This window comes from Podarcis muralis, chromosome 2 (assembly GCF_964188315.1).
Source record: "Podarcis muralis chromosome 2, rPodMur119.hap1.1, whole genome shotgun sequence".
Classification (NCBI taxonomy): domain Eukaryota; kingdom Metazoa; phylum Chordata; class Lepidosauria; order Squamata; family Lacertidae; genus Podarcis; species Podarcis muralis.
Genome location: NC_135656.1, coordinates 15,391,971 through 15,413,188, shown reverse-complemented (window position 1 = coordinate 15,413,188; position 21,218 = coordinate 15,391,971). Strand labels below are relative to the sequence as shown.

The 21,218-nt window shown below is 48.9% G+C and overlaps 1 protein-coding gene across 2 annotated transcripts in view; it reads right to left on the bottom strand.

The window, feature by feature from the left end:
* ASIC1 (acid sensing ion channel subunit 1) overlaps window positions 1-21,218 on the bottom strand; it is a 209,530-nt gene that overhangs the window by 183,381 nt on the left and 4,931 nt on the right. For both annotated transcript variants that reach the window (XM_028710682.2, XM_028710691.2), the window contains exon 3: window positions 16,517-16,712. In XM_028710682.2, the coding sequence (XP_028566515.1) occupies window positions 16,517-16,712 (196 nt within the window). The remainder of the gene's footprint in view (window positions 1-16,516; window positions 16,713-21,218) is intronic.

The following is a 21,218-nucleotide window of genomic DNA, read 5'->3' as shown; positions in this document are numbered from 1 at the left end:
CCTCCCTTCCGACACCCAGAGCCACCCGTTGCATTTTGCATAAATTGGATTTTTCCGGCTGACGAATCTGGCCTTTTTAGGGCTCTGTGAGCCCCGGGCCGTAGGACAGCCTGAAAGTTCACCATGTATTTAAACACCCTGAGCCACCCTGTGTTTATGGCCTTTTGCACAGGCCAGCTTTGAGACCGAGACACTGCTGCCTCTGTCCCCCTGCAGGCTCTTGCCACCTGCTACGGCTCAGAGCGAGAGGGACCCTTGGGTAAGGACCAGCTACTTCTGTGGCCTTGGTGTAGAGCCGAGGACCGATGGGACTTCCAGCAGCAAACATGCTCCTTGCTCCCCTTCCCCAAATCTATCCTGCTAAGGAACTGCTGGTAGACCCAGTGAACAGAGATGAGTTGATGACTAAACTTCCTGTTTAGGCATTTAGGAAAATGCTCTTATAACATACCCTCCAACATTACTCTGATGAAAACAGGGACGTCTTGTTTAATGATGGTGATGATGATACGCTGCCCATTGGACTGGGTTGCCCCAGCCAATCTGGGCAGCTTCCAACAAACAGTGATACCTCATGTTACGTCCACTTCATGTTACAGTGGTACCTCGGGTTAAGTACTTAATTCGTTCCGGAGGTCCGTACTTAACCTGAAACTGTTCTTAACCTGAAGCACCACTTTAGCTAATGGGGCCTCCTGCTGCTGCCGCGCCGTGGGAGCACGATTTCTGTTCTCATCCTGAAGCAAAGTTCTTAACCTGAAGCACTATTTCTGGGTTAGCGGAGTGTGTAACCTGAAGCGTACATAACCTGAAGCGTATGTAACCCGAGGTACCACTGTACTTTCTTTCAGGTTACGTCCCGCGGCGACCTGGGAGTACCGGAAAGGGTTACTTCCGGGTTTCGCCACTCGCGCATGTGCAGAAGCGCAAAATGATGTCATGTGCATGTGCAGAAGAAGTGAATTGCAACCCGTGCGTGCGCAGATGCGCCGCTGAGGGTTGCACTCTTTTCATGTTGCGAACGGGCCTCCAGAACAGATCCCGTTCGCAACCGAAGGTACCACTGTATTGTGGTACCTCGGGTTACATACGCTTCAGGTCACATACACTTCAGGTTACAGACTCCGCTAACCCAGAAATAGTACTTTAGGTTAGGAACTTTGCTTCAGGATGAGAACAGAAATCGTGTTCTGGCGGCAGCGGGAGGCCCCATTAGCTAAAGTGGTGCTTCAGGTTAAGTACAGTTTCAGGTTAAGAACAGACCTCCGGAACAAATTAAGTACTTAACCCGAGGTACCACTGTACATACAAACATAATAAAACATTAAACATTAAAAAAGGTTCCCTTCAGATGTCTTCTAAAGGTTGCATAGTTACTTTATCTCCTTGGCTCAGAGGTTGCATAACTCCATACCGTCTCTGATGAAAATAGGGATGTCCTAAGGAAAAGAGGGACATTCCGGGATCAAATCAAAATTTACAGCTTCTGTAAATTCAGGATTGTCCCTGGAAAATAGGGACACTTGGAGGGTCTGTTATGAACTGCTCAGTGAATATTATGTCCTGGTTGTGCTTCAGTTTCTCAGGCAATGAGGTTGTTTCTTTTACTAAACACAGGGTCAGTATGTTGCTATTGACAAGTGTAATTAAATCTATATGCATCTTGAGTGGCTTCTCAGTGGTAAACAGGGGAGAGTTAATTAAAGCCCCACTTTAGGGTTAGTGGGGAATCTAGGAACAGGTACAGAAAAACCCAGACTGCCTCGTCATCACGGTCGGACTCCAGTCTGGGCTGCTAACCCCAACAGCAAACCTTCACCTCACCACTTCCCATCACTGCTGAGAAGCCCCTTTAAATGTTCCCAAAACCTTTCCACTGGTTATATAAAGAGAGATAAGAACTCTCAACTTGTGCCACTTCATGCTTCTAGTGGTTCCATATTTCTAGGTTCCACTGGCATGTCTGCTGTAGCAAACAACTTTAAAGGTGGAAATAAATCTCTGGGCCTTTAAAGAGGCGAATGTTTCACAAAAAGCAGTTCAAAAATGTCTTTTCCTCGTTGTTTGCAATTATTTATGTTTTCTTTAATTTTTTTAAAAATAAAACATGCCTGTTATGTGTGTGTGTGCAGGCGTGGTTGCTCGAGAGCAAACAGGCAAGACTCCCACTGGTCTTTTCAGGGCTTTATTATCTGTACAAAACATTTACAGTGCAGAGCATCTCAAGTCCATGTCTGCTCAGTCGCTAGCAGAATCTGGGAGTGGGCGGTCCTTAAACTTTCCCCAGCATAGCAGTCTTTTGACCCCCATCCTACGCCTCCCCTCTCTGCGCATAAACCAACTGCGCAGAGAGGGTGTGGGCAAAAGGGGACCTGCCTCCCCCCCCCCCCGCTTTGCTCAGGCCCGGTGTTGCTACTCTCTCTAGCATCTTCCGAGCCCTGCATCCCTTCCCCACTGGAGGCGGGGCTTCCCTCCTCGCCGGAGGAAGAGCTGCTTCGCAGGATCTTCAGAGGCTCCCTGTAACCCAACTGCCCTTCCACCTCTCGCCTCTGAGCTGATGGCAGTTCCCTGACAATGCCTTTAAAGATGAACTGCTAAATAAAACCTCCAGGGGCAGGTTGGGGCAGCTAATGTCTTCATATCCTGCTTAGGAACTTCCCAGAAGCTTCTCACAGGCGACTGAAATTAAACAGAATGCTGCACTCCAGGGTAGTGGCCTAGCGTAGGTTGCCAGTGCCTGGGGCAAGACAAGAATTGCGCCCTCTAACCTGTGACAGTACCAACATGACAACTACAGCCCCCCCCCACCTTCTTGATCAGTCCCTACCACCCATTTCTCCCTTTCCACCTTCAGTTCAATGTGGATCGCAGCCATAGGCCAAAATAATGACAACAACATTAATATATATATATAAATAGCACAACAAAATACGTACCTTTCACCTGATGGAAGAAGCAAAGGATTTAGGAGGGGAAAGAGATCGCAGGAGTGCAATTGTGGGACCAGGGAGGGTGGGATTTGAGGGCCCCCCTTTCTCTCCAGAGAGGCACAGGCAGAGGGGAAGGGTATGCTATTTTGAAATGTTGCGCTCCTAATAATTTTGCGCCCAGGGAAACTGCCCCTGTGACCCCACCAAGCACTGCTGAAGGGGCTTTATGACACAGTTGTTCCTGTATATTTGGCAAGATGCATTTTCCTTTCAAACTTCACGGGTTTATCGCTGCAAACATTGAGCGGGATACTCATAGACAGGCCTGGCCCTAGACTTTTCTCCTGCCCGAGGCAAAGGACAAGATTATTTAAAGCCTACCGGACTGGAGAAGAGTCCGGTAGAAGTCTTCATAAGAAGAGAAGACTCCCTGGAAAAGACCCTGATGTTGGGAAAGATTGAGGGCACAAGGAGAAGGGGACGACAGAGGACGAGATGGTTGGACAGTGTTCTCAAAGCTACAAATATGAGTCTGACCAACTGTGAGAGGCAGTGGAAGACAGGAGTGCCTGGCGTGCTCTGGTCCATGGGGTCACGAAGAGTCGGACATGACTAAATGACTAAACAACAAAACCGGACTGGACTGCCAACTGCATCTTCTTTCAGTCCTGGTGAAATAGGATAGCAAGAGCATCCTTTACCCCAACCGAGGGTAGTTAGCATCAGAGGCAAAGGGCAGGCCACACAGCACTGCCCTTTAAGACGTGGCCCTATTTCTCCTCTCCCTGCCCCATATCCCCCAGAATCTGCGATCGGAGGCAGTCAGTTCACTCTGCCTAATAGCAGGTCCGGCCCTGCTGACAGAATCCAGCTGTTACGTAAATTGTGAAGCAACAGGAACAGGCTCCATCAAGGCAGCCATTTCTGGATCGAATTGTAGCTATTGTTTTCCTTTGGCTGGAGGGGGTGCTGCCAGCCCTTTGAGCCTTTGCCTACCTCGCAGTAGCTGATAAAGGCTGGAGCCTCCGTCCGCAATTGAAATGGTCTCGCAGTAGCAGCCAGCATTTGCTGATTCTGGAACCACCGCTTTATCCCCCCGGCTTAATTTGAGCCAGTGCTCCCCAGGGCTTAGTCACAGGTCCAGTTTGCAGTCGCGGGCTCCAGGGGGCTGCCTCCACAGCGGCTCTCTGGGTTTCTTTTCTTTTTAGGACTTAATCCCCGAGCACGAGACGATAACAAGTTAGAATCTGATGCGGCTGCTTACCGAAATGATAAAATCCATCAGTTGTGAATGTTTTGAGAGATGGCTAAAAATGTCTCCTGATTAACCAAGGCAGGTGATTTTACACACATACAGAGAGAGATTTCAAATACAGTGGTACCTCGGGTTACATACGCTTCAGGTTACAGACTCCGCTAACCCAGAAATAGTGCTTCAGGTTAAGAACTTTGCTTCAGGATGAGAACAGAAATTGTGCTCCGGCGGCGCGGCGACAGCGGGAGGCCCCATTAGCTAAAGTGATGCTTAAGGTTAAGAACAGTTTCAGGTTAAGTACGGCCCTCCAGAATGAATTAAGTACTTAACCCAAGGTACCACTGTACAGTGGTACCTTGGTTCTCGAACTCAATCCATTCCAGATGTTTGTTCGACTCCCGAAACTGTTCAAAAACCAAGGCATTGCTTTCGATTGGCTGTAGGAGCTTCCTGCACTCAAGCAGAAGCTGTGTCGCACGTTCAACTTCCAAAAAACGTTCACAAACCAGAACACTTACTTCTGGGTTTTCGGCTTTCGGGAGCCGATTTCTTCGTCAACTGAGCCGTTCGAGAACCAAGGTTCCACTGCACAAGTCTTTATATTAAAAAAATAGAAAACAATGAAAGATGGCAAACACCATATCAGAAGAGGCGCCCCCACCTGTTAAAGAGAGAAAGAAGGGAGAGTGTCTCATGGAAGGCAATACTCGCTGAGACATAGGTGGGGGTGGCTGGGGAACCCTCAGGGGAATCCCCAGGGGGGAAAGGCTCAGAGCCTGGGGATTGGTGGTGGACCAACGAGTGGTCAGAGGAAGAAGGAGTGGTCTGAGAGGAGGAGGAAACTGAAGAGGCAACAGGGTTTAGTGAGCAGGAAGAGGCTGTGGCAGAGAGCAGTTCAGAATCAGGGGCAGAAGTGGAGGCTGGAGGACAGGGGAGGTCAAGAGGCAGAGATGAGGCAGGCTGCTGAAAAATCCAGGGGTTCTCTTGCTCCCGCTGCATCCAGCTCCCCTCCCCGCTGGTCGCCCAGAACCCACAGAGGTACGAAGACGGCAGAGCAAGAAGAGACAAGATGATGGAGCCTTAGGCTGCTGGGAAAGGAACTGGGGAGGAACCTTAGAAAGCGGTGGGAAGGCAGGGACCTTCAGTCCTCATTGGGACAAGACCCACAGGGCAGAGTTGCAGTGATCACTAGGCTTGCACTGCTTTGGTTTCTTTGGATAAAGAGTTAACTTCACTGACACTGGGTGGTTTATTTCTGACCTATTACTGACTCTGGCTCCTGACATCATGTCCCACCTACTGACAGCTCCAGCCACACCTACCAATACCTGACCACCCAACCACCACAACATATGGCTTTTAGGGTCAAAAAGGTTGCCATCCCTTGATCTGGAAAAATAAGTACCTCCCCCCCACCTTCAGAACATAGGAAACAGCCTTCTACTAAGTCAGACCAATTGATCCATGCATTGCAGTGGGTTGGACTAGATCAGGGGTCTGCAACCCGTGGCTCCGGAGCCGCATGTGGCTCTTTTACACCTTTGCCACGGCTCTGGGGCGGATACTAGCGAGGGGAGGAGGCGCATTGTGCGCCCCGACACTCCCCACTGTGGTGGGCGCTGTACTGGCTGTGACGTCGCATGGGGGTGGTGCGCGCATTAGTCATGCACCGTCCCGACGTCACCTTCTCGCCCGCTGTCAGATCGGACATTAAGGTAAGAAACAATATATGCAGTGTTATATTTGTCTTAAATGTCGCAATGGTTTTGCGGCTCCCAGTTGTTTTTTTCTTTGGAAACGGGTCCAAGTGGCTCTTTTTGTCTTAAAGGTTGCAGACCCCTGGGCTAGATGACCCTTGTGTCCCTTTTGACTCTACCATTCTATGATCCAATTGGTAGCTCAGTACCATCCACAGCAGCTGGCAGGCCCTCTGCAGGGTTTCAGGCAGCGAGCCTCTCCCAGCCCTACCTAGAGATGCCAGGAGTTGAACCCTGAACCTTTTGTACGCAAAGTGTGTTGCTTCACCACTGAACTGGAACAAGTGTTTCCCGTGCCCCTCGTATGCAAATGTATGCAGATTGGAGCTGCGATCCTAGGCAGGCTTACTTGGGAGCAAGACGCTCTGCACTTGAACCCAAGAGACACACACAGGGTTGCTGTACTAACAGATTTTTTAAAAAAGAAAAACAATTGGGAGGGTGGCGCTGTGGGTTAAACCACAGAGCCTAGGACTTGCCAATCAGAAGGTCAGTGGTTCAAATCCCCACGACGGGGTGAGCTCCCATTGCTTGGTCCCTGCTCCTGCCAACCTAGCAGTTCAAAAGCACGTCAAAGTGCAAGTAGATAAATAGGTACCACTTCGGCGGGAAGGTAAACAGCGTTTCCGTGCGCTGCTCTGGGTCGCTAGAAGTGGCTTAGTCATGCTGGCCACATGACCCGGAAGCTGTACGCCGGCTCCCTCGGCCAATAAAGCGAGATGAGCGCCGCAACCCCAGAGTCGGTAACTGGACCTAATGGCCAGGGGTCCCTTTACCCTTTCCCTTTAATACCGACTAGGATTTATACGAAGAGCCCAGATGGGCTTTATTCATCTTCCTATCTCCTTAAAACAGGGATGCGGGTGGCGCTGTGGGTAAAAGCCTCAGCGCCTAGGGCTTGCCGATCGAAAGGTCGGCGGTTCGAATCCCCGCGGCGGGGTGCGCTCCCGTTGCTCGGTCCCAGCGCCTGCCAACCTAGCAGTTCGAAAGCACCTCCGGGTGCAAGTAGATAAATAGGGACCGCTTTCTAGCGGGAAGGTAAACGGCATTTCCGTGTGCGGCTCTGGCTCGCCAGAGCAGCGATGTCACGCTGGCCACGTGACCCGGAAGTGTCTCCGGACAGTGCTGGCCCCCGGCCTCTTGAGTGAGATGGGCGCACAACCCCAGAGTCTGGCAAGACTGGCCCGTACGGGCAGGGGTACCTTTACCTTTATCTCCTTAAAAAACCCCACACACAAACAAACTGTGCCTGGCTCACTGTACACCTGAGCCCAACCACCAAAGAAACAGGAAGCTAGTCCTTTGATCCAGAAGTGTTGCATCTCACATCGGCTGCGAATGCTTTGCAGTTGTGTCTCTGCCAGATTTGTTTGCTGTTTGAGCACTGATCACAGAGAGAGGTGGCTGGTTGTACTCTGCTGCGTGCCTCCGCTTGTGTGTGTGTGTGTTCGCGGGAAACAATGAGGACCACAAAGCAGAAGGGAAGAGGCGACGCTGTGCCTCCTACCTGGAGCAGCCGAGAGGACTGATCTCTTGTAAGCGACACCATCTCCCTCCGTGGCGTTTATCAGCCAACTTTCCTGCAGCGCAGCACTGTTACCATATAATTTTCCAGCTGAACCTAGCGAGACAGAGAGCAACACCGAGCCTATCGTGCGCCGGCTCTCGTGTGTCGGCGGCTGCACGAAACAAACGCCGGCCCAGGGAGGGACGAGGGTGCACCGGGTGAGGGGAACGGAGGCGGCGGGTGACAAAGCGCCAGCGAGAGACTGGAAATTGTATTCCACTGATACGCCAAGCGCCTGCGTGTCTATTTATGTTTCTCTGTCTTGTCATTTGTCTCGCTCACTCTGGCTGGGTTTTTGGGGGATGAGATCTCATTATAGCACCACTCTGGGAGAAGGAGGCGGCAGAGATGAAAAAGAGGGGAGCCCCTTTGTGCTGCGCTCCCCCCCCATATCTCTGCTGCCTTGGCAGGCCTTTTGCAAGGAGCCCTGCCTATCATTAGAGCACATTTCCAAGGAAAGCAGACCCTCCGAGTGTCCCTATTTTCCAGGGACAGTTCCGGATTTACAGAAGTCATCCTGGTTTCTGATCTGATCCCGGAATGTCCCGCTTTTCCTTAGGACATCCCTATTTTCATCAGAGAGGGTATGGAGTTACGCAACCCCTGAGCCAAGGAGAGAAGTAACTACACAACCTTCAGAAGACATCTGAAGGCAGCCCTGTCTAGGGAAGGTTTTTTTTTAAATGTTTGATGTTTCATTCTGTTTTTATATACATTGGAAGCTGCCCAGAGTGGCTGGGGCAACCCAGTCAGATGGGTGGTGTACAAATAGTAAAATGATGCTGCTGATGGTGGAATAAAGGGACCCCTGACCATTAGGTCCAGTCGTGACCAACTCTGGGGTTGCGGCGCTCATCTCGCTTTACTGGCCGAGGGAGCTGGCATACAGCTTCCGGGTCATGTGGCCAGCATGACTAAGCCGCTTCTGGCGAACCAGAGCAGCGCACGGAAACGCTGTTCACCTTCCCGCCAGAACGGTACCTATTTATCTACTTGCACTTTGACGTGCTTTCGAACTGCTAGGTTGGCAGGAGCTGGGACCGAGCAATGGGAGCTCACAACATCGCGGGGATTCGAACCGCCAACCTTCCGATCGGCAAGTCCTAGGCTCTGTGGTTTAACCCACAGTGCCACCCGCATCCCTTTTCTGCTTTTCCTTAGGATGTCCCTATTTTCATCAGAGAGGGTATGGAGTTACGCAACCCCTGAGCCAAGGAGAGAAGTAACTATACAACCTTCAGAAGACATCTGAAGGCAGCCCTGTATAGGGAAAGTTTTTTTTTTTTAATGTTTGATGTTTCGTTATGTTTTTATATATGTTGGAAGCTGCCCGGAGTGGCTGGGGCAACCCAGTCAGATGGGTGATATACAAATAGTAAAATGATGCTGCTGATGGTGGAATAGGATGCCCCTATTTTCATCCGTGAAATGGTAGAGGGTATGTGAAAGGGGTGGGGAGGACTGGTATATAGAAAAGGTCACAAACACCAGACACCAAGAAAAGCATGGTGGCGGTGGAGACTGCGAGCCAAGATTGGAGTGCTGGACAGGGCAGATAAAAGGACAGAGATAGGAAGAGATTTGATGCATGGAAGAGAAGGAAGTCGCCAGTAAGTTTTCTCCCCGCCCTCTGGCCAGAAGTAGCAGCCAAGCAATTGATATGCCTTAGTGCCCAGCCTCTGCAACGGGAGATAAAGCTCTTTCCGTGTTGCCTTGAGATGTTTGTGCTGCTATGCTCCACTGCAGAAGGATGAGCCCGACTCCCCCTTCAGCAGGTGCCAAGCACCTTGGTTAACTAGTTAGGCTCCAAAATGCTTGGCAATGCTCTGGGCTTGGGAGTGTGCCTGGCCGGTGCTGGCCTCAAGAGAGCCCATGTGGTGTAGTGGTTGAGAGCAGTAGACTCGTAATCTGGGGAACCGGGTTCGCGTCTCCACTCCTCCACATGCAGCTGCTGGCAAGCATGCACCACTCTGGCAAGACAGTCTATGGGCAGGTAGGGTCTCAGCCTGCTTACCAGATGGAGCTGGTAGACAGCTGCCCTGGACACAGAATTGTTCTGCACCTCTATGGAAAGCTATGAGTCCAAAATGACTCCCAGGCTGTGCACCTGGTCCTTCAGGGGCACAGTTACCCCATTGAAGACCAGGGAGTCCCCCCAAAACAGTACTTCTTGTCAGAATTCAACCTCAATCTGTCAGCTGCCATCTGTAATCTGTTTTAACTGTTTCTAGCTCTGAATTTTAAATTGTTGCATCCGGTCCCAGGACCTGCTGGCAAAGTGTGGGCATTCCTCCTTCTCTATATTATTATTAAAATTTGTATACCGCTCTATACCTGCAGGTCTTAGGGCAGTTCACAGGATAAAAATCACAACATAAAAAACATAATACACAAATATCATGATGCACTGAGTGATACACTCAGGTGTGGCTGAGGATTTTTCAAAACATCAGAATCTGGAGGAACAGCCAAGAGCTAATACAGCTTGATTTGATCAGGGCTGGGTTTCAAAAGAGAGCCCTGGAACTTGTTCTGAAAGTCTAAGCGCTGGCATAGAATATGTGAAATCATAATATGCTTAAGGCCGGGTGCTTCAGAGAATGTGCAGAATGTTTTCTGGTGGCCAACTGGAAAGACTTCCAGTTTGAGGAACCTCTCAACGAGAACGCATCTCCTTCTCCCAGGAAAGCTGGTAACTGGGATTATGGACCAGGCGTAGTCCCCTGTCCTGTGGATTCCCGTACAAATGGGTGCTGTGCATTCAGTTTCTCCCCCGATCTTGCTATCAGGGCTGCACACTTGGCGTTCCTCCCCCTAGACAAGCAGCCACGGGGCCTGTCAGCTGTTTGGAGGGCTGGAAGGATGGCATTTAGCCCCATGGATGATCAATACGATTGCTGCTTTCCTGGGAGGGTTTTACATGTGCACAATGAGGACCATGGTTTATAAACTGGGTGTGCTGAGATGTGAACCTTCCTATGGCTAGGAGATGCAGCTGCTCAGTAAAGGGACAAACGTCTGCTTGATCCTATCTCCTCCTCTCCATTCTGTCCTACGGTCGCATTAGCTAATGGTTTAATTTGGGGAGGCAGCCAAAACGTCGATTCAGCGGGGCTCTCTCCCTGCTCTGAAATGGTTAAGAGAGAATTGCAAAAGCTCCTGGCTCACGTTTAGGGGAAGGCGTTTGGGGCACTTGCTCCTACTGATCTGAACCCATAGATACCAACAGCTTCAGGTTCCTCTCTTCCTCTCGGCTAAGACATTCCCATCGCTCTTTTATTTTGCCGTTTCTCCTTAAAACGGTGCCTCAAAGCGGCTTGCGACAAAGCAAACGGCACACAATGACATCAATTAAACAGAATAAAAGCCAGGAGCAGAACAAAACAAAGCATAATCAACACAAGGAGATTAAACTTCAAACCAAAACAAAAAGCAATTTTTTAAAAATGCAGGGAGCTGCCTGATACAGAGTCAGAACATCGGTTTATCTAGCTCTGTACTGTTGCTGAAATGAATGGCAGAAACCTTCCAGGGTTTAGGGCAGGAGTCCTTCCCAGCCCTCCCTCTTTTGCATGGAAAGCAAATGCTTTGCCACTGAGCTAGTTCTCCTCTGAGTCTTAGCAGGGTGAGGGCCAACTGAGCCCTTCTAGAAGGGGGAGTTCCACAACCTGGGTGCCACAACTGAAAAGGCCCTGCCTTGTATCCCAAGCACTTGTGCTTCCGAAGAGGAATAGAACGCATTGCAGGGTCTCCGATGTGCAATGCAGAGAGGGAGCAGGATTTGAATGGGAAGAGGCTAGAGCAGGCGATATCTGGTTTTCAACACTGCGATCTATCACCAGCCTGAACATCACGATATACCAATATATCACAATGCCTGAAATAAGGATGGAGCTATGCAGAGGCACTGGCTGGCTTCATGGTTTTTCCCGCATCGTGATTTTTGCTGGCGCCTGCTCTTGGGACTTGCTGCCTCCTGAAGGAAGGGAGAGCTGAGCAGGCAGAGTTAACAGGGGCTGCAGGAATTGAGAGAAGCATTGGCTGGCTTCACGGTTTCCCCCACATTGTGATTTTCGCGTAGCGTGCGCACACACACACACACACACACACACACAAACTCATCATGATTCGCAAAACAGTGGTACCTCGATCTTTGAACGTAATCCATTCCAGAAGACCGTTCAAGTTCTGAAATGTTCGAAAACTGAAAACTCAACAACCGACAGCTAGGCCTCAGGATCTTGCACTCAGCAGAAGCTGGGTGGCATGTTTGACTTCCAAGGCGTGTTCGGAAACCAAGGTACCACTGCATATTGCCAGGTCAAAACTTATGAAACCAATATCACAATATGGACTTCAAACTAATTGGGATGATATATTGCCGAGTCCGAACACATCATGCGATATATTGCCAGGTCAAAAATGATGAAATCAGTATCACAATACACTGGTACCTTGGTACGGCTTAGCTCCTGAACGCTGCAAACCCGGAAGTAAGTGTTCTGGTTTGTGAACATTTTTTGGAAGCCGAACATCTGACACGGTTTCCGCTTGAGTGCAGGAAGCTCCTGCAGCCAATCGGAAGCTGCGCCTTGGTTTTCAAACCATTTCGGGAGTTGAATGGACTCCCAGAACAGATTAAGTTCGAGAACCAAGGTATCACTGTATAGACTTCAAATCGATTTATCGCCCAGCCCTAGAAGAAACTGTCCTCCAAATATCCTGGCCCCGTGCTGTCTCAATATAGGAGTGTTGACATATGAAGCAGAAGGCTTTCCCTTGCCTTGAAAGCTGGGAGCTCCAAGCTAGCCACCAACTGTCCTTCCATGGCTGAACATAGAGACTCATTATGAAAAAGTCTCACCCCCACAGCTTTGCAGACAGCCAGCATCATGCTACTGCTGAATGTAAGCATAGCCAGGAGAAGCTGGAGGTAGCAGCTATACAGCAAGTGTGATCTAACCACTCAGGACGCTGGAAGTATGGGATCTCTTGTTCACTTTTCCGCATGCAAGCCTACAGCCGGTGTTGTACAAGCCACCTCCCCAGCACAGAAGACTTTTGCTCCTTCAGGGTATGTTCTCCCTAAATCCGGGCATCTAATTCCTCAAGCCACAAGGAAGAAGGCACATTTCTGCAATTGCACCACATTAGTGCAGAGATCAAGACTGCACTCAGCACTCAGTAAGCAGAAAGAGACAACAGATCATACATGTCTTTTCCTTTTCTGTTTTTTTTTTTAAAGAAGCCCTTAGGGAAATAAAAGCAGGCTTGATTGCTGGGAAATCTTGAAAGCCAGCAAGGAGATCCATCACCCCAGTGGTAGGACAGTGCCTGCACAACATAACACCCCCCAAAAATTTTTTTCTCTGCCCCGGTTCAAATTCTGGTCCATGCCCAAGTAGTCATCTCCCACCTTGACTGCTGCGGCAACCTCAACTTCAGACTTCCTCGTTCCCTCCGTCATCTCGCTTCTATTCCAAACCTCTGCTGTCAAAAATATTTACCTCTCTTGTCACTCAGAGCATGTGATGTTCCTTTTGGTGCCTTTTGTTGGCTTCCCATCCCCTTTGGGGTCCTTGTCCTTACATTTAAAGAGATCCGTGGCCTCGCCCCACCTTGCTCCCTTCTGCCTCTTTTGTTTTCCCTCTTTATATTCCTGCTCCTTTATATTCTCTTTACGTCTCTCCTCCAGCTCTCTCACCTTCTCCGCCTCCTGAAGGTCTCTTCCCGCTCTCTCAAATGATCTCTGCCTGTTCCCCCTTGCTGCTCCTTACATGCGCAGCTGCCTCTCTGTGGTGTGTACATGGCACCACCGCTCTCCCTTCCTTCAGATCCATCCTCCTCAAACCCCACTCTCCCCACACGGCCTTTGACTTATCCTCTTCATCTCCATTCGCAGTTATAAACAAGGTTCAGGTAACAACAGCTCACGTTTCTCTTTCCCTCCCTGTATTGTTTCCAACTACCTCGGTTCTCAAATGCCTTGGTTCTCAAACTCCGAAAACCTGGAAGTAAGTTCCGGTTTTTGAACGTTTTTTGGAAGCTGAACATCCAATGCGGCTGTCAGCTATTGTTTCCGGGACGCCTGCACCAATCAGAAGCTGTGCCTTGGTTTCTGAACATTTCAGAAGTCAAATGGACTCCAGAACTGATTAAGTTTGGCAGAACTGATTAAGTTTGGCACTTTTGTTTTTGCTATTTATTTTGTGTTTTTGTTTTTGAGGCTTTTTCAATTAATTTTTGTGACTGTGTGGAACCCAGTTCAGCTACTGATTGCTTGATTGTGTGACTGTGGAAATGGATAAAAGTCCCCCATCCAAACAATGACTATCATCAGTGCAGGTAAGAAAAACAATTATTTTTAATTTTTATCATCTACGATACTGTCTTATTTATTTTATAGTACAGTACATTGATAATTGCTTTCATTTTATGAATCAATGGGCTCGTTAGATAGTAAAATTCATGTTAAATTGCTGTTTTAGGGGTTGCTTTTAAAAGTCTGGAACGGATTAATTTGTTTTGCATTACTTTCTATGGGAAAGCATGCCTTGGTTTTGGAACGCTTTGGTTTTGGAACGGACTTCCAGAACGGATTAAGTTTGAGAACCAAGGTACCACTGTATCTGTAAGTTTTAGTCTATAAGCTCTATAAACAGATACCCATCTCTGTTGCCCAGTACAATTTTCTAGAAAAAGAGGTGCCAGAACTCACCATGAACACCTCTCTCATTCTCTTAGAATGGCAATAGCACCTACCTGAGTTCTGGAGAGTTCCTGCTAAAAATTTAAAAAAAGCAAAGCCACGGTGTTGCCTATATAATCCTGAAACGTACCGCACACACTGACAGCCCAGCAGGGGCAGTCCAAGACATTTTGCCACCTGAGGTGAACCACAAAATGGCGTCCTCCCTGCCAGGTAAGAAGGGGTGACTGAGGATCTATATGAAGAACAAGGGAGGAATAAAGATCCACATCGGGATCTGCTGTCCCTGTAGATCTTGCTGCCTGAGGAGGTCGCGTCAGCTTGCCTCACAGGTGAGCTGGCCCTGAAGCCCAGTCTCCCTCCCTCTCATTGCAAAACAATTATTACCAAACAAACGCAGACAACTTTGTTCAATTTACATACTTGATACTTCCAGCTCCATTATGGCAAATGGAATCCCAGGCAAGACCTTGGTGGCAAAAAGCCATCTGGAAAACCCACCTGCAACCAGCCAGAACTTAGGAATGGAATATCATGAGACACTTAGTCTCAGGGTTGTGTGTTTGAGCCCCACGTTGGGGATTCCTGCATTGGGGGGTAGACTAGATGTCCCTCATGCTCCCTTCCAACTCTACAGTTCTAAGATTCTGTGAAGCCATCTCCTACTGAGTTAGCCCATCCAGCTCAGTATTGCCAACAGTTGCTGGAAGTAGCTCTCCAGGGTTTCAAGATTGGAGTCTCTCCTTGTCCTTCTTGAAGGTGCCAGCGACTGAACCTGGGACCTTCCACACAAAAATGTCACACCATGGAGCTACGACCCAGTATAAACCATTGGTTACTTTTAGTGCAGAGTTTAGACACCCCAAGCTATACCATATAGACCATATGGACCATAAAGAAAGCTGATTGCTAAAGAAATGATGCTTTTGAATTATGGTGCTGGAGGACTCTTGAGAGTCCCATGGACTGCAAGAAGATCCAACCTCTCCATTCTGAAGGAAATCAGCCCTGAGTGCTCACTGGAAGGGCAGATCCTGAAGCTGAGGCTCCAATACTTTGGCCACCTCATGAGAAGAGAAGACTCCCTGGAAAAGACCCTGATGTTGGGAAAGATGGAGGGCACAAGGAGAAGGGGACAACAGAGGACGAGGTGGTTGGATAGTGTTCTCGAAGCTGCCAGCATGAGTTTGACCAAACTGCAGGAGGCAGTGGAAGACAGGAGTGCCTGGCATGCTCTGGTCCATGGGGTCACGAAGAGTCGGACACGACTAAACGACTAAACAACAACAAGCTATAAGGTTTGCATCCTAACCCTTCCTCTTAACCCAGTTTGTGCATCTGATTGGATCAAATGGATGATCAATGGGCTGAATATGCTGCTTGAGGATGCTGGTGCCCACATCCCTGTCACTTTCAGACTCCCCCCCCCCCTCTGTAGTCCTCCTGTGGGGGTAGCAATATATATTAGCAGTCACATAATTCTGCTTCTTCCCCTGCTCTCACTAAAAACAAAACTCGCTTGCTAGGGAGCCTGGTAGCCGTCTTCCAGATCTGATAAAGCATCGCACGCAACGCAACGCTCACATGAGTCACCACAACAATCCAATACCACCGAGCATCAAAATAATTCAGATGGTGAACAGACAGGCATGGTGCAAACCCCATTCCATATCAAGAGATGTACAAATCTACAGCTGGGAGAGGCCCTCGTAGCAACTGGCCTCTCCCCACAGGCCTTACGATGTCAAGGCCGAGGGAAGAGAAGGCAAGCAATGCTCAGTTTTCCCCCACAGGACTTTTTCTCCCACATCTTATTGGGACTGGGGAGGGGAGAATCAAGGCATCTCTAAATCTTGTTGTGGTATCCACAAAGACAGAAATTCCTGCATCAGCACACAAACACACTCTTCAGAAGTCTTGGCCACGTCCACCACAAGGCCTCAATATGTCCACACAGTTGCCACAGATACAATCAACTCAGGTTTAATGCACACAGCCCAAGACTCCAGCAAGGTCTCAGCTCTGCCGAAAAGAACGAGGATATCTGTTATAGGCCCTGACTGACTTCGGTCCTTCGTACATGGTTTGTGTCCCTCTGCCCATCAGAGATAACACGCTTGTTGTATATACACGCTCTCTTACTCTTTGACAGATTTTGGCCTCTGTTTCATCTCACCTGCCATGGACAGACTTTCCCTCCCCACCCAACATGAGCACCAGGCCATGTCTACCAGCCGTTTCACAGCAGTCAAAGCCTTTTCGCTTTCCAGAGACCGGATCCGAGAAACGGCGACTCACCACTTTGAAGTCACTGGGGTCACACGGCGTCCCACGGAACGTGCAGGCAAGCAGCATTTCTTGGATGTCGTGGCCGGCTCGGTCGGAGAATTCCCGCATGTTGAAGGGTTTCGGCTTGAAGTTGCGGAAATTGGCCTTATCCTGGAGGATCTCCAGCTGCTTCTCGTCGGCCATTTGGGTGTCCGGGATTTCGTACCTGAAGGAAAATGCACAGCTCAGTCCCAAGGGGAGAAATGGGTCCATTCGAGTCTCCCCGTTTTGCTGGGTTGTTTGCTATGTCCACAGGGAGCCACCATGGCCTCTGGTGTCCCTGTGCAAGAGAAGAGCTGATGGAGGGCAGACTAGGAGCACTGCAACGTGGAAGGGTAGGGTCTGAAGTATTCTGGGACATTGCCATTACAGGCAATTGACTGTGAGAAGCTTGAAGCACACAGACATATGTGCAATTAAAGCATGGTGTAATTAAAGCACTGTGTTACCTCTGAGATAATATGCAATGGGTCTCAATTCCTTGCAAGAGCAGTCTGGCATTCTCAAGACTACGCTGTTACTTTTCTCTTTAAAAACTGCAACTGCAACTTGCAAAGGTATAACATCTGGGTGGGTTGGTTTTTTACATGAGTAACAAATATTTTGTGCTCTAGGAATGAGGGCAAAAAATATGGTGGGGTTTTCTTTCTCCTTCCCCCAAACATATCTTTGCTTTCTTTCTTTTTTAGTTATATCTTTTTTATAATACAATATATGCTTAAATCTATGCCAGTTGTGGAATTTTCTGCGCCTGATGGGAAATGTGGGTTATTTTGGCTTAGGTTTTTTTTTTTAATTTTTATTAATTGCAAACCGACTAAATCCCAGCATATGGATCAGAAAGAAATTTGGCTTGGCAATTTGCTCTTCTTGAAACAGTTTGTGAACCAAAATGCAGCCATCCTCTGACCTTCACACTTCTCCAACTTTTGCAGTGTGGTTCTCCAGCAGCAGCAACAACAAAATGTGTTTTTAAGGTTTGATATTTTACTATGTTTTATATGTGCTGTAAAAGACGCGTGTGGCGCTGTGGGTAAAAGCCTCAGCGCCTAGGGCTTGCCGATCGAAAGGTCGGGGGTTCGAATCCCCGCGGCGGGGTGCGCTCCCGTTGCTCGGTCCCAGCGCCTGCCAACCTAGCAGTTTGAAAGCACTCCTGGGTGCAAGTAGATAAATAGGGACCGCTTACTAGCGGGAAGGTAAACGGCGTTTCTGTGTGCGGCTCTGGCTCGCCAGATGCAGCTTTGTCATGCTGGCCACGTGACCCGGAAGTGTCTCCGGACAGCGCTGGCCCCCGGCCTCTTGAGTGAGATGGGCGCACAACCCTAGAGTCTGTCAAGACTGGCCCATACGGGCAGGGGTACCTTTACCTTTACCTTATATGTGCTGTAAACTGCCCAGAGTGGCTGGGGAAACCCAGCAGGGTATATATATAAAACATTATTACAAAGATGCATACATCAGGTGACTGTGTGCATAAAAATGCATATATTCATGATAACATGCAAACAATACGCTATCTTTAGGAAAATGGCTTGCAAAAAGATGCCGATTTGGAGAAAAGTGCACTAGAACGCTAACTGACTTTTGCGAGGACTTCGCAAACTAAGGCAGAGATGGGGAGAACCAAACTTAAGATTGGAAAAATAAGATTCTAAAATTGACAGATTCACCCATCTCTACTGCTCTGCCTGAGGACTCTAAGATTCACACCTTTAGCTTTCCCTAAGATGGGCGCATCTGACCAGAGCTCAGGTTCATTTCTGGCACATGAAATCTGTGGGAGAATTCAAGCATCCCCTTTGTGGTATGGGATGAGCCGCTTCCTTATGGACAACTACGTTGTCAGTAGGGCATGTAACGGAGGAATTCGGTAGTGGTTGGGGCCAGTGACATCTGCAAATGTAGCAAATGGATTGGCCTAAGGAGCCTATATGGTGGTGCTGTGGGTTAAACCACAGAGCCTAGGACTTGCCGATCAGAAGGTCGGCAGTTCGAATCCCCGCGACGGGGTGAGCTCCCGTTGCTCGGTCCCTGCTCCTGCCAACCTAGCAGTTCGAAAGCACGTCAAAGTGCAAGTAGATAAATAGGTACCACTCTGGCGGGAAAGTAAACGCCATTTCCGTGCGCTGCTCTGGTTTGCCAGAAGCGGCTCAGTCATGCTGGCCACATGACCCGGAAGCTGTACGCCGGTTCCCTCGGCCAATAAAGTAAGATGAGCACCGCAACCCCAGAGTCGGTCACGACTGGACTTAATGGTCAGGGGTCCCTTTCCCTTTAAGGAGCCTATGGGAATGACGACACATAATTTGGCTTCTATTGTTATCCTCACACAATCCCTGGAAGACCCAGACTCAGGACTGTGCCAACATCTCAGATGCTGAAGCCCACTAAGCATGGCATGTCCCTGAAATGTGGTGGTTCCTATTTTTCTTGCTGCTAACCAGTGTGTAAAAGTAATTTCTTTCTTTCTTTGTGGAAAGCGGTGAATGTTTCGGGTTGGTTTTTTAAAAAATAAATGATATGTCAAGGCTACTTTATCGATATCTGGCTCTTACATCCAAAATGCCCCTTTGCGGAATCTGTTTTATGAACATGTCTGCAAAAGTATAGGGAACCTTCTGTTTATTTTATTCCAACGGCAATAATGTGCTCCGCACAGTTGTTGCTCTCCACTTCCCTTGTGTGTTGTTGTGTTTCAAAACTTAAGCGCATCTTTTAAAAAATAAAACATTCTTCTTCAACCAGGCCTCTGGCTGATCAATATTCTACAGCCTTTGAAATGCAGCTGTGGAAAGGGGAGGGGGTTATTGTTTTGTTGTTTGGGTTTAATTATTTACTGTGTTTCATCTTGTGTCTTATTCTGTGAACTGCCCAGAGATCTCTTGAAGAAGGGCGGTACATAAATTTAACAAATAATAAAATAGTAATCTATAAAAATAAATAACATGCCAGAAGACTGGGAAGTTCCTGAAGCAGACAGGCACAGAGGAATAGCCTGGAGGCAGTGGGACAACTGGGAAACTTTAGATCCTGGACAAAAAAGATCTTATGGGATGGCCTCTCTTTAGGCCACAGGTTGCCAACATGCACCCTGTGATTGTACATGTGCCCACAGAGGCCCTCCCTGGTGCCCACAAGGCCTACTGCCCTCCTCCCATTGAAATTAGACTTGAAAGAATGCTGTTGCAGTATTCGAGGAACTTTAGTAATAGTTGAAAGGTAGATATAAGAAATTAGCTATATTAAGAAAAAGTTTATGGGACGCGGGTGGCGCTGTGGGTTAAAGCCTCAGCGCCTAGGACTTGCCGATCGAAAGGTCGGTGGTTCGAATCCCCGCTGCGGGGTGCGCTCCTGTCGCTCGGTCCCAGCGCCTGCCAACCTAGCAGTTCGAAAGCACCCCCGGGTGCAAGTAGATAAATAGGGACCGCTTACTAGCAGGAAGGTAAACGGCGTTCCGTGTGCTGCGCTGGCTCGCCAGATGCAGCTTGTCACGCTGGCCACGTGACCCGGAAAGTATCTCCGGACAGCGCTGGCCCCCGGCCTATAGAGTGAGATGGGCGCACAACCCTAGAGTCTGTCAAGACTGGCCCGTATGGGCAGGGGTACCTTTACCTTTACCTTAAGAAAAAGTTTAATTATGATCAAAGTGTGTACTGGCAATAAGTACCGTATTTTTCTCTCTATTACACGCAGATTTTTTCTCCTAAAAAGGAAGGGGAAATGTCTGTGCGTGTTATGGAGCGAATGTGGGGGGGGGGGTCCCTGGAGCCGATTAGGGGAGCACAGGAACAAAAATCAGCAAAAATCAATCATGCGTTGTGTCCGAGAGGGAAACCTGAAAAGAGGAAGTGGTTGCTTTCCTGCATTCTGCCTCAGGGTCTTACTGCCCACCCTCCTCTGTTTCGTTGCTGTGATTGCTCAAACGGAACAAAGAGCAGGCAAATCCCCTCCCCTCCAGGCAAGCAGAGGGGAAAGCAGAGGTCTTTCCTTCTAATTCCTCTCCGTGCTCCTCGCAGGCAGCCAGAAAACATGCAGGAGGAGAGAGAAAGCTGGCTTCGGTTTGTGGAAACTTTTGCCTTTCTTTCCTCCCTCCCGTAAAATCCCTTTCCTGCTTTCTTAGCCAGCTGCTTCTCTGCACACCGCTCTCTTGTCCCTTCTGTGTTTTTCCTTCACTCCCCACTTAAAATGTAGTTACAAAGCATGGATCCACATGGATCCTCAGGATCTTTGCATTGGGCCACCCCAAATTCACCATCAGATCACATAGCAGCCTGCCCCCCTAAAATCACACACCCACTGTTGCCTGGGGCTGCAATGGTGCAAAAACGTGGTTAAAAAGCATGGATCCACATGGATCCTCGGGATCTTTGCATTGGGCCACCCCAAATTCACCATCAGATCACATAGGAGCCTGCCCCCCAAAAATCACACATCCACTGTTGCCTGGGGCTGCAATGGTGCAAAAATGTGGTTAAAAAGCATGGATCCACATGGATCCTCAGGATCTTTGCATTGGGCCACCCCAAATTCACCATCAGATCACATAGCAGCCTGCCCCCCTAAAATCACACACCCACTGTTGCCTGGGGCTGCAATGGTGCAAAAACGTGGTTAAAAAGCATGGATCCACATGGATCCTCAGGATCTTTGCATTGGGCCACCCCAAATTCAC